The sequence below is a fragment of the Oncorhynchus clarkii genome, chromosome 32 (genome assembly GCF_045791955.1).
Source record: "Oncorhynchus clarkii lewisi isolate Uvic-CL-2024 chromosome 32, UVic_Ocla_1.0, whole genome shotgun sequence".
NCBI lineage: Eukaryota > Metazoa > Chordata > Actinopteri > Salmoniformes > Salmonidae > Oncorhynchus > Oncorhynchus clarkii.
This window is the reverse complement of record NC_092178.1, coordinates 1703033-1717370: the sequence shown is the minus strand read 5'-3', so window position 1 is coordinate 1717370 and position 14338 is coordinate 1703033. Positions and strand designations below refer to the sequence as shown.

The 14338-nt window shown below is 37.3% G+C and overlaps 1 protein-coding gene across 3 annotated transcripts in view; it reads right to left on the bottom strand.

Annotated features, from left to right (window-relative positions):
* The window catches only part of LOC139392227 (protein FAM91A1-like), a 127142-nt gene that overhangs the window by 39568 nt on the left and 73236 nt on the right, over positions 1-14338 (bottom strand). For all 3 annotated transcript variants that reach the window (XM_071140060.1, XM_071140061.1, XM_071140062.1), the window contains 2 exons: positions 5267-5370; positions 4968-5086 (listed from right to left, as the gene is read on the bottom strand). In XM_071140060.1, the coding sequence (XP_070996161.1) occupies positions 4968-5086; positions 5267-5370 (223 nt within the window). The remainder of the gene's footprint in view (positions 1-4967; positions 5087-5266; positions 5371-14338) is intronic.

The following is a 14338-nucleotide window of genomic DNA, read 5'->3' as shown; positions in this document are numbered from 1 at the left end:
TACTACAGCTACTGTTACCACTACTGCTATTACTGCTGCTACTACTACTGCTAATACTGCTACTACTACTACTGCTACTGCTACTACAGCTACTACATCTACCACTAATACTACCACAACTACTAATACTACCACTACTGCTAATACAACCACTACTGCTGCTGCTACTACTGCTGCTACAGCTACTACTACTGTTACTACTACTACTGCTACAGCCACTACTACTGCTACTATTACTACTGCTACTACTACTACTACTACTGCTACTATTACTACTGCTACTACTACTACTACTACTGCTACTACTACAGCTATTACTACTACTGCTGCTACTGCTACTGCTACTACTACTACTACTACGACTACTGCTACTACTACAGCTATTACTACTACTGCTGCTACTACTACTACCACTACTGCTAATACAACCGCTGCTGCTACTGTGACGACCCTCCCACTCTGTCTGCCGTATTCTGTCTTTGTTCTTGTTTCCTTATTAGGATGCCGGTGGGCGGAGTTGGGAGGGTCGTCAGCTTCATGGGAAACACCTGGGCCAGGTGTCTCCCAGGATAAATAGACCTCTTCCACATTCATGGAGGAGACTCTCTCCATGCAGACATTTGTAGATTGTGTTGTGGTTCTTGGTGGCCTTTTGTTTGTTTGCTTTGGCACCGTTCAACACCCTGCATTATCACATTCATGCATGCAAAACACTCACTTACGCTACTGATTACTGATTACACACATCATTGTATATTTTCCTTAGTTGCTTTAGTTAAGGAGTAACAAAATATATATTTATTATCTCCACGTTGTCTCCCTTTGTTACGGGCTTTGAGCCGGTTCGTGACACTACTACTATGACTGCTACTACTGCTACTACTGCTGCTACTACTACTACAGCTCCTACTACTTCAGCTACTACTACTGCTGCTACAACTACTACTAATACTACCACTAATACTACCACTACTGCTAATACAACCACTACTACGACTGCTGCTACTGTTACTACTGTTACTGTTACTACTACTACTGCTACTACTACTGCTGCTACAACTACTGCTGCTACTACTACTACTACAACTACTGCTGCTATTACTACTACTACTACTACTACTGCTACTACTGCTGCCACTGCTGCTACTACTACTGCTGCTACAACTACTACTAATACTACCACTAATACTACCACTACTGCTAATACAACCACTACTACGACTGCTGCTACTGTTACTACTGTTACTGTTACTACTACTACTGCTACGACTACTACTGTTGCTGCTGCTACTACTACTGCTGCTACTACTGCTGCTATTACTACTACTACTACTACTGTTACTACTACTACTACTACTGTTACTACTACTACTACTACTGTTACTACTACTACTACTACTGTTACTACTACTACTACTGCTGCTCCAACTACTACAACCACTACTGCTACTACTACAACTGCTACTGTTACTACTACTGCTACTACTACTACTACTACTACTGTCACTATGACAACTGCTACTACTGCTGCTGCTACTGTTACTACTACTGTTGCTACTGCTACAACTACTACTACTACTACTACTACTATTACTGTTACTATGACAACTGCTACTACTGCTGCTGCTACTGTTACTACTACTGTTGCTACTGCTACAACTACTACTACTACTACTACTACTATTACTGTTACTATGACAACTGCTACTACTGCTGCTGCTACTGTTACTACTACTGTTGCTACTGCTACAACTACTACTACTATTACTGTTACTATGACAACTGCTACTACTGTTGTTACTGCTACAACTACTACTGCTACTGCTACTACTACTACTACTGCTGCTACTACTACTGTTACTACTACTGTTGCTACAACTACTACAACTACTGCTATTATTGCTACTACTACTACAGCTACTGTTACCACTACTGCTACTACTGTTACCACTACTACTACTGCTGCTGTTACCACTACTGCTACTACTGTTACCACTACTACTACTGCTACTGCTACTACTGCTATTATTTCTACTACTACCACTGCTACTACTGCTACTACTGCTATTATTGCTACTACTACTACAGCTACTGTTACCACTACTGCTACTACTGCTACTACTGCTATTATTGCTACTACTACTACAGCTACTGTTACCACTACTGCTACTACTACTACTATTGATTTTACTACTGCTACTACCACTACTACTAGTATTGCTATTGCTGCTACTACTACTACTACTACTGCTGCTACTACTACTGCTGCTACTACTACTGCTGCTACTACTATTGCTGCTACTACTATTGCTGCTACTACTACTGCTGCTGCTACTACTACTACTGCTGCTACTACTACTGCTACTCCTCCTCCCACTACTACTACCCCTCCTCCTATTACTCCTACCAGTACTCTGTCATAACTCTCCTGTGATGATCTGAAGGATCAGGTTACTGTGTGTCCTCTCTACAGCGTGCTCTCTCTCTCGTAGAGTGGGGGGGGGGGGGGGGGGGAGTCAACTGTTTTATGGTCGGTCATAAAACACGCTCTGCTCTGTCGTGTTCGAGCTTGGAATGTAAACTGTGGAACACAGAGACACTTGGACATCAAAAGTTTGAATAAGTAAACAATATTTCTATTTTTGAGAATGTGGGAATGGTCCGTGGACACTAAAGGGACAGTCATGACGAGTGTGTTTCATTTGGTGATCTCATGAAGGACAGGAAACACACAACTGTATCTCTTAAAGTGCACATTTCCCAGCTGTCATGTTGGCATCTAATATAAATGTATGTGATCCAACATGAAACTATCTGTGAAAAGATGTAATGTGATGTTAACCTTCTAAATGAGAAAATATGGGTTTTTCATATGAAGTTAACCAAATCAATGGCCACGCCCATGTGAGCATGGACATTACGTCGGCGTCATGGAACCGCCCTTTTCTCAGAAGTGTATAAAACCCTGACGAAATGAACATTAGACAAGAAAACATGGAGCTGTCGCTGTTGAAATGGTTAAGAACTACAGCTATATAGGCCACGGAGACCAGACAGCTGTAGTGTTGGCTACATGACTAGAAATGGTTAAGAACTACAGCTATATAGGCCACGGAGACCAGACAGCTGTAGTGTTGGCTACATGACTAGAAATGGTTAAGAACTACAGCTATATAGGCCACGGAGACCAGACAGCTGTAGTGTTGGCTACATGACTAGAAATGGTTAAGAACTACAGCTATATAGGCCACGGAGACCAGACAGCTGTAGTGTTGGCTACATGACTAGAAATGGATGGTTAAACTCTGAGACTAACGATCACTACAGAATAAGAGCAAATCCTAGACGAAGAATTACTAGTCTGCAGCTGGAAATTACATAAGTCTAGTACGAGAATACCGACAACCGCGGAAGCATGTCTTCTATGCAACAACCATCTGTACACCTGACGTATCCATTACAACAGACACTATCCAGAGCCGCAGAGAAAACTACAACCACGAAGGACATTGTGACTTCTGGTTAACCAAACTCTCTCTGATGAACTGACTCTCCAGCAGACGGACCGACGATTCCAACAGAGAAGACAACAACAACATACAGGCGTAAATATATACATTGCAATTATTCTTGAATGAGTGGCCCGTTCATTAGAAAAGGATTAGCATTTCAAAGAAAATAATTATCGACTGTGTGAAGTGAATCCATTTTGTCTTTCCCGCTCTCTCAGTCCCCACCCCTTTCCTTTGTCTACCAAGCCGTCATATCGGCTTCGTCCGCTGGGGACTTCGTCTTTGTATCATGTAGTAACCCAAATATCTGTTTGTTTGTTATGAATTTCTGTGATTATTTAGTTAGTTAGTAAATAAATAAGTAAGCCAATTTGTATATCGCTGATTCATGATTTAGGCTAGGGTTCTTGCAGATATACAAAGCTTTGCGACATTCAGTAATGAGAACTGATGAGGCAATAATAATTAATTAATAAGTGACTATTTTGATAAGATATGAAGATATCTGAAGTGTCGATTCGGGAAATAGAGACTCTATAAACATTTTCCCATGGTGCCCCGACTTCCTAGTTAATTAAAGTTTACATGATTAGTTTAATCCCTGTGCCCCCGCACATTGACTCTGTACCGGTACCACCTGTATATAGCCCCTCTACTGTACAGAGCCCCTCTACTGTACAGAGCCCCTCTACCGTACAGAGCCCCTCTACCGCACAGAGCCCCCCTACCGCACAGAGCCCCCCTACCGCACAGAGCCCCCCGACCGCACAGGGCCCCCCGACCGCACAGGGCCCCCCGACCGCACAGGGCCCCCCGACCGCACAGGGCCCCCCGACCGCACAGGGCCCCCCGACCGCACAGGGCCCCCCGACCGCACATGGCCCCCCGACCGCACATGGCCCCCCGACCGCACATGGCCCCCCGACCGCACACGGCCCCCCTACCGCACACAGCCCCCCTACCGCACACAGCCCCCCTACCGCACATAGCCCCCCTACCGCACACAGCCCCCCTACCGCACACAGCCCCTCTACCGCACATAGCCCCTCTACCGCACATAGCCCCTCTACCGCACATAGCCCCTCTACCGCACATAGCCCCTCTACCGCACATAGCCTCTCTACTGTACATAGCCTCTCTACTGTACATAGCCTCTCTACTGTATATAGCCTCGCTACTGTATATAGCCTCTACTGTACATAGCCTCGCTACTGTTATTTTCACTGTCTTCCTACTGTTGTTTTTATTTCTTTACTTATCTATTGTTCACCTAATATTTTTTTACTTAAAAATTGCACTGTTGGTTAGGGCCTGTAAGCATTTTACTGTAAGGTCTACACCAGACGCCCGTGACAAATAAACTTTGATTTGATAATATTATAATCTACTAACATAGTATCTATAATAACACTATAATATTATCAAGGGTTAGGGGTCAGAGGTTAGGGTACGTACCGGAGAGAGGTTCCCCATCATGAGGAAGGCGGTGAGGGTGGAGTCAAACAGGAAGGCGATCCTCTTGGTGGGTGGGGCAGCAGGACCAGGGTTACTCAGGCTGCTCACACTGGTGTTGTCTAACACACAGAGAGAGAAGAACTCATAATCCTACGATGCTGTGGATTGGATTGTTTTAAGACAGCACAAACAGACCTGGGATCAGGCTAGAGCCGCCTTACTCAGGGGTTACTTTGGGCAGCGTGAGCCAGATCCTGGGCTTGTGGTGTGTTCTGGGAGGTAACCGTGGAGATTCTCACCTTGGTTCTCCAGGCTGGTGGTGTCTGTAGCAGAGGATCCAGCCTCCATCACAGGACTTCCCTGTTCCCACGACAGCAGCATCTGTTTGGGGTCCACAGTGCTCCTGGGACACGGGTTGGGGAACATACATTAACACTAGGCCTGTGTGTGTTAGGGGCGTGTGTCTTATAGTGTGGATGTGATTTATTCATGTGCGTTACATCTGCTATTGTATTCAGAGTATTGACATTCCCTTGGGTTTGGTGCTGTGTTAACATGTCCCAAGAGTCTTTAAAGAGGCTCAAAGAGGGAGCCCTGCAGTGTATGTTTGTGGATTTACCTGCCACAAAAGGCTTCCATAGGCTTGAAGTGGTATTGAAGACCATATATAGTGTTCTAGTAGTATAGTAGTGCAGTGATATAGTGATATAGTGTTGTAGTAGTCTAGTTGTACAGTGATATAGTGTTGTAGTAGTATAGTAGTGCAGTGATATAGTAGTATAGTAGTGCAGTGATATAGTAGTGCAGTGATATAGTAGTGTAGTGATATAGTAGTATAGTAGTGCAGTGATATAGTAGTGCAGTGATATAGTAGTGTAGTGATATAGTAGTATAGTAGTGCAGTGATATAGTAGTATAGTGATATAGTAGTACAGAAATGTAGTAGTATAGTGATATAGTAGTATAGTAGTGCAGTGATATCTAATTCTCTCTTTCTTTCTCTCTCTCGGAGGACCTGAGCCCTAGGACCATGCCTCAGGACTACCTGACATGATGACTCCTTGCTGTCCCCAGTCCACCTGGCCGTGCTGCTGCTCCAGTTTAAACTGTTCTGCCTTATTATTATTGGACCATGCTGGTCATTTATGAACATTTGAACATCTTGGCCATGTTCTGTTATAATCTCCACCCGGCACAGCCAGAAGAGGACTGGCCACCCCACATAGCCTGGTTCCTCTCTAGGTTTCTTCCTAGGTTTTGGCCTTTCTAGGGAGTTTTTCCTAGCCACCGTGCTTCTACACCTGCATTGCTTAGTGTTTGGGGTTTTAGGCTTGGTTTCTGTACAGCACTTTGAAATATCAGCTGATGTACGAAGGGCTATATAAATACATTTGATTTGATATAGTGTTGTAGAAGTATAGTGATATAGTAGTGCAGTGATATAGTAGTATAGGTATATAGAAGTGTGGTGATATAGTAGTATAGGTATATAGTAGTATAGTGATATAGTAGTATAGGTATATAGAAGTGTGGTGATATAGTAGTATAGGTATATAGTAGTATAGTGGTATAGTGTTACAGTGATATAGTAGTATAGTGATATAGTAGTGCAGTGATATAGTAGTGTGGTGATATAGTAGTATAGTGATATAGTAGTATAGGCATATAGTAGTATAGTGGTATAGTGTTACAGTGATATAGTAGTATAGTGATATAGTAGTATAGTGATATAGTAGTGTGGTGATATAGTAGTATAGGTATATAGTAGTATAGTGATATAGTAGTATAGTGATATAGTCGTGCAGTGATATAGTAGTATAGGTATATAGAAGTGTGGTGATATAGTAGTATAGGTATATAGTAGTATAGTGGTATAGTGTTACAGTGATATAGTAGTATAGTGATATAGTAGTGCAGTGATATAGTAGTATAGTGATATAGTAGTGTGGTGATATAGTAGTATAGGTATATAGAAGTGTGGTGATATAGTAGTATAGTGATATAGTGTTACAGTGATATAGTAGTATAGTGATATAGTAGTGCAGTGATATAGTAGTGTGGTGATATAGTAGTATAGTGTTACAGTGATATAGTAGTGTGGTGATATAGTAGTATAGTGATATAGTAGTGCGGTGATATAGTAGTATAGTGTTACAGTGATATAGTAGTGCAGTGATATAGTAGTATAGTGATATAGTCGTGCAGTGATATAGTAGTATAGTGTTACAGTGATATAGTAGTGTGGTGATATAGTAGTGTGGTGATATAGTAGTATAGTGTTACAGTGATATAGTAGTGTAGTGATATAGTAGTGTAGTGATATAGTAGTGTAGTGATATCGTAGTGTGGTGATATAGTATTGTAGTGATATAGTATTATAGTGATATAGTAGTGTGGTGATATAGTAGTATAGTGTTACAGTGATATAGTAGTGTAGTGATATAGTAGTGCAGTGATATAGTAGTATAGTGATATAGTAGTGTGGTGGTATAGTAGTATAGTGATATAGTAGTGTGGTGATATAGTAGTATAGTGATATAGTAGTGTGGTGATAAAGTAGTATAGTGATATAGTAGTGTGGTGATATAGTAGTATAGTGATATAGTAGTGTGGTGATATAGTGTTGTAGTAGTAGAGTGATATAGTAGTGCAGTGATATAGTAGTATAGTGATATAGTAGTGTGGTGATATAGTAGTATAGTGATATAGTAGTGTGGTGATCTAGTGTTGTAGTAGTATAGTGATATAGTAGTGTAGTGATATAGTAGTGCGGTGATATAGTTGTGTAGTGATATAGTATTATAGTGATATAGTAGTGTGGTGATATAGTAGTATAGTGTTACAGTGATATAGTAGTGTGGTGACATAGTGTTGTAGTAGTATAGTGATATAGTAGTGTGGTGATATAGTAGTATAGTGATATAGTAGTATAGTGGTATAGTAGTGTGGTGATATAGTAGTATAGTGATGTAGTAGTGCAGTGATATAGTAGTGTGGTTATATAGTAGTATAGTGATATAGTAGTGTGGTGATATAGTATTGTAGTGATATAGTATTATAGTGATATAGTAGTGTGGTGATATAGTAGTATAGTGTTACAGTGATATAGTAGTGTGGTGATATAGTATTATAGTGATATAGTAGTGTGGTGATATAGTAGTGTAGTGTTACAGTGATATAGTAGTGTGGTGATATAGTAGTATAGTGATATAGTAGTGTGGTGATATAGTAGTATAGTGTTACAGTGATATAGTAGTGCAGTGATATAGTAGTATAGTGATATAGTCGTGCAGTGATATAGTAGTATAGTGGTACAGTGATATAGTAGTGTGGTGATATAGTAGTGTAGTGATATAGTAGTGTAGTGATATAGTAGTGTGGTGATATAGTATTGTAGTGATATAGTATTATAGTGATATAGTAGTGTGGTGATATAGTAGTATAGTGTTACAGTGAAATAGTAGTGTAGTGATATAGTAGTGTAGTGATATAGTAGTGTAGTGATATAGTAGTGCGGTGATATAGTAGTGTAGTGATATAGTATTATAGTGATATAGTAGTGTGGTGATATAGTAGTATAGTGTTACAGTGATATAGTAGTGTGGTGACATAGTGTTGTAGTAGTATAGTGATATAGTAGTGTGGTGATATAGTAGTATAGTGATATAGTAGTATAGTGATATAGTAGTGTGGTGATATAGTAGTATAGTGATGTAGTAGTGCAGTGATATAGTAGTGTGGTTATATAGTAGTGCAGTGATATAGTAGTGTGGTGATATAGTAGTATAGTAGTGTGGTGATATAGTAGTATGGTGATATAGTAGTGTGGTGATATAGTAGTGTGGTGATATAGTAGTGTGGTGATATAGTAGTATAGTGATATAGTAGTGCAGTGATATAGTAGTGCAGTGATATAGTAGTATAGTGATATAGTAGTGCAGTGATATAGTAGTATAGTGATATAGTAGTGTGGTGATATAGTAGTATAGTGATATAGTAGTGTGGTGATATAGTAGTATAGTGATATAGTAGTGTGGTGATATAGTAGTATAGTGATATAGTAGTGTGGTGATATAGTAGTATAGTGATATAGTAGTGTGGTGATATAGTAGTATAGTGATATAGTAGTGTGGTGATATAGTAGTATAGTGTTATAGTAGTGTGGTGATATAGTGTTGTAGTAGTATAGTGATATAGTAGTGTAGTGATATAGTAGTGTGGTGATATAGTAGTGTAGTGATATAGTATTATAGTGATATAGTATTATAGTGATATAGTAGTATAGTGTTACAGTGATATAGTAGTGTGGTGACATAGTGTTGTAGTAGTATAGTGATATAGTAGTGTGGTGATATAGTAGTATAGTGATATAGTAGTATAGTGATATAGTAGTATAGTGTTACAGTGATATAGTAGTGTGGTGACATAGTGTTGTAGTAGTATAGTGATATAGTAGTGTGGTGATATAGTAGTATAGTGATGTAGTAGTGCAGTGATATAGTAGTGTGGTTATATAGTAGTATAGTGATATAGTAGTGTGGTGATATAGTAGTATAGTGATGTAGTAGTGCAGTGATATAGTAGTGTGGTTATATAGTAGTATAGTGATATAGTAGTGTGGTGATATAGTAGTGTAGTGATATAGTATTATAGTGATATAGTAGTGTGGTGATATAGTAGTATAGTGTTACAGTGATATAGTAGTGTGGTGACATAGTGTTGTAGTAGTATAGTGATATAGTAGTGTGGTGATATAGTAGTATAGTGATATAGTAGTATAGAGATATAGTAGTATAGTGATATAGTAGTGTGGTGATATAGTAGTATAGTGATATAGTAGTATAGTGATATAGTAGTGTGGTGATATAGTAGTATAGTGATGTAGTAGTGCAGTGATATAGTAGTGTGGTTATATAGTAGTATAGTGATATAGTAGTGTGGTGATATAGTATTGTAGTGATATAGTATTATAGTGATATAGTAGTGTGGTGATATAGTAGTATAGTGTTACAGTGATATAGTAGTGTGGTGATATAGTATTATAGTGATATAGTAGTGTGGTGATATAGTAGTGTAGTGTTACAGTGATATAGTAGTGTGGTGATATAGTAGTATAGTGATATAGTAGTGTGGTGATATAGTAGTATAGTGTTACAGTGATATAGTAGTGCAGTGATATAGTAGTATAGTGATATAGTCGTGCAGTGATATAGTAGTATAGTGTTACAGTGATATAGTAGTGTAGTGATATAGTAGTGTGGTGATATAGTATTGTAGTGATATAGTATTATAGTGATATAGTAGTGTGGTGATATAGTAGTATAGTGTTACAGTGATATAGTAGTGTAGTGATATAGTAGTGTAGTGATATAGTAGTGTAGTGATATAGTAGTGCGGTGATATAGTAGTGTAGTGATATAGTATTATAGTGATATAGTAGTGTGGTGATATAGTAGTATAGTGTTACAGTGATATAGTAGTGTGGTGACATAGTGTTGTAGTAGTATAGTGATATAGTAGTGTGGTGATATAGTAGTATAGTGATATAGTAGTGTGGTGATATAGTAGTATAGTGATGTAGTAGTGCAGTGATATAGTAGTGTGGTTATATAGTAGTGCAGTGATATAGTAGTGTGGTGATATAGTAGTGCGGTGATATAGTAGTGTAGTGATATAGTATTATAGTGATATAGTAGTGTGGTGATATAGTAGTATAGTGTTACAGTGATATAGTAGTGTGGTGACATAGTGTTGTAGTAGTATAGTGATATAGTAGTGTGGTGATATAGTAGTATAGTGATGTAGTAGTGCAGTGATATAGTAGTGTGGTTATATAGTAGTATAGTGATATAGTAGTGTGGTGATATAGTATTGTAGTGATATAGTATTATAGTGATATAGTAGTGTGGTGATATAGTAGTATAGTGTTACAGTGATATAGTAGTGTGGTGATATAGTAGTATAGTGATATAGTAGTGTGGTGATATAGTAGTATAGTGTTACAGTGATATAGTAGTGCAGTGATATAGTAATATAGTGATATAGTCGTGCAGTGATATAGTAGTATAGTGTTACAGTGATATAGTAGTGTGGTGATATAGTAGTGTGGTGATATAGTAGTATAGTGTTACAGTGATATAGTAGTGTAGTGATATAGTAGTGTGGTGATATAGTAGTATAGTGATATAGTAGTGTGGTGATATAGTAGTATAGTGATATAGTAGTGTGGTGATATAGTAGTATAGTGATATAGTAGTGTGGTGATATAGTAGTATAGTGTTATAGTAGTGTGGTGATATAGTGTTGTAGTAGTATAGTGATATAGTAGTGTAGTGATATAGTAGTGTGGTGATATAGTAGTGTAGTGATATAGTATTATAGTGATATAGTATTATAGTGATATAGTAGTATAGTGTTACAGTGATATAGTAGTGTGGTGACATAGTGTTGTAGTAGTATAGTGATATAGTAGTGTGGTGATATAGTAGTATAGTGATATAGTAGTATAGTGATATAGTAGTATAGTGTTACAGTGATATAGTAGTGTGGTGACATAGTGGTGTAGTAGTATAGTGATATAGTAGTGTGGTGATATAGTAGTATAGTGATGTAGTAGTGCAGTGATATAGTAGTGCGGTTATATAGTAGTATAGTGATATAGTAGTGTGGTGATATAGTAGTATAGTGATGTAGTAGTGCAGTGATATAGTAGTGTGGTTATATAGTAGTATAGTGATATAGTAGTGTGGTGATATAGTAGTGTAGTGATATAGTATTATAGTGATATAGTAGTGTGGTGATATAGTAGTATAGTGTTACAGTGATATAGTAGTGTGGTGACAGTGTTGTAGTAGTATAGTGATATAGTAGTGTGGTGATATAGTAGTATAGTGATATAGTAGTATAGAGATATAGTAGTATAGTGATATAGTAGTGTGGTGATATAGTGTTGAAGTAGTATAGTGATATAGTAGTGTAGTGATATAGTAGTGCGGTGATATAGTAGTGTAGTGATATAGTATTATAGTGATATAGTAGTGTGGTGATATAGTAGTATAGTGTTACAGTGATATAGTAGTGTGGTGACATAGTGTTGTAGTAGTATAGTGATATAGTAGTGTGGTGATATAGTAGTATAGTGATGTAGTAGTGCAGTGATATAGTAGTGTGGTTATATAGTAGTATAGTGATATAGTAGTGTGGTGATATAGTAGTATAGTGATGTAGTAGTGCAGTGATATAGTAGTGTGGTTATATAGTAGTATAGTGATATAGTAGTGTGGTGATATAGTATTGTAGTGATATAGTATTATAGTGATATAGTAGTGTGGTGATATAGTAGTATAGTGTTACAGTGATATAGTAGTGTGGTGATATAGTAGTATAGTGATATAGTAGTGTGGTGATATAGTAGTATAGTGTTACAGTGACATAGTAGTGCAGTGATATAGTAATATAGTGATATAGTCGTGCAGTGATATAGTAGTATAGTGTTACAGTGATATAGTAGTGTGGTGATATAGTAGTGTGGTGATATAGTAGTATAGTGTTACAGTGATATAGTAGTGTAGTGATATAGTAGTGTAGTGATATAGTAGTGTAGTGATATAGTAGTGTGGTGATATAGTATTGTAGTGATATAGTATTATAGTGATATAGTAGTGTGGTGATATAGTAGTATAGTGTTACAGTGATATAGTAGTGTAGTGATATAGTAGTGTAGTGATATAGTAGTGTAGTGATATAGTAGTGCGGTGATATAGTAGTGTAGTGATATAGTATTATAGTGATATAGTAGTGTGGTGATATAGTAGTATAGTGTTACAGTGATATAGTAGTGTGGTGACATAGTGTTGTAGTATTATAGTGATATAGTAGTGTGGTGATATAGTAGTATAGTGATATAGTAGTATAGTGATATAGTAGTGTGGTGATATAGTAGTATAGTGATGTAGTAGTGCAGTGATATAGTAGTGTGGTTATATAGTAGTATAGTGATATAGTAGTGTGGTGATATAGTAGTATAGTGATATAGTAGTGTGGTGATATAGTAGTATAGTGATATAGTAGTGTGGTGATATAGTAGTATAGTGATATAGTAGTATGGTGATATAGTTGTGTGGTGATATAGTAGTATGGTGATAGAGTAGTGTGGTGATATAGTAGTATAGTGATATAGTAGTGCAGTAATATAGTAGTGCAGTGATATAGTAGTATAGTGATATAGTAGTATAGTGATATAGTAGTGTGGTGATATAGTAGTATAGTAATATAGTAGTGTGGTGATATAGTAGTATAGTAATATAGTAGTGTGGTGATATAGTAGTATAGTGATATAGTAGTATAGTAGTATAGTGATATAGTAGTATAGTGCTATAGTAGTGCAGTGATATAGTAGTATAGTGATATAGTAGTGCAGTGATATAGTAGTATAGTGATATAGTCGTGCAGTGATATAGTAGTATAGTGTTACAGTGATATAGTAGTGTGGTGATATAGTAGTGTGGTGATATAGTAGTATAGTGTTACAGTGATATAGTAGTGTAGTGATATAGTAGTGTAGTGATATAGTAGTGTAGTGATATAGTAGTGTGGTGATATAGTATTGTAGTGATATAGTATTATAGTGATATAGTAGTGTGGTGATATAGTAGTATAGTGTTACAGTGATATAGTAGTGTAGTGATATAGTAGTGTAGTGATATAGTAGTGTAGTGATATAGTAGTGCGGTGATATAGTAGTGTAGTGATATAGTATTATAGTGATATAGTAGTGTGGTGACATAGTGTTGTAGTAGTATAGTGATGTAGTAGTGCAGTGATATAGTAGTGTGGTTATATAGTAGTGCAGTGATATAGTAGTGTGGTGATATAGTAGTGCGGTGATATAGTAGTGTAGTGATATAGTATTATAGTGATATAGTAGTGTGGTGATATAGTAGTATAGTGTTACAGTGATATAGTAGTGTGGTGACATAGTGTTGTAGTAGTATAGTGATATAGTAGTGTGGTGATATAGTAGTATAGTGATGTAGTAGTGCAGTGATATAGTAGTGTGGTTATATAGTAGTATAGTGATATAGTAGTGTGGTGATATAGTATTGTAGTGATATAGTATTATAGTGATATAGTAGTGTGGTGATATAGTAGTATAGTGTTACAGTGATATAGTAGTGTGGTGATATAGTAGTATAGTGATATAGTAGTGTGGTGATATAGTAGTATAGTGTTACAGTGATATAGTAGTGCAGTGATATAGTAATATAGTGATATAGTCGTGCAGTGATATAGTAGTATAGTGTTACAGTGATATAGTAGTGTGGTGATATAGTAGTGTGGTGATATAGTAGTATAGTGTTACAGTGATATAG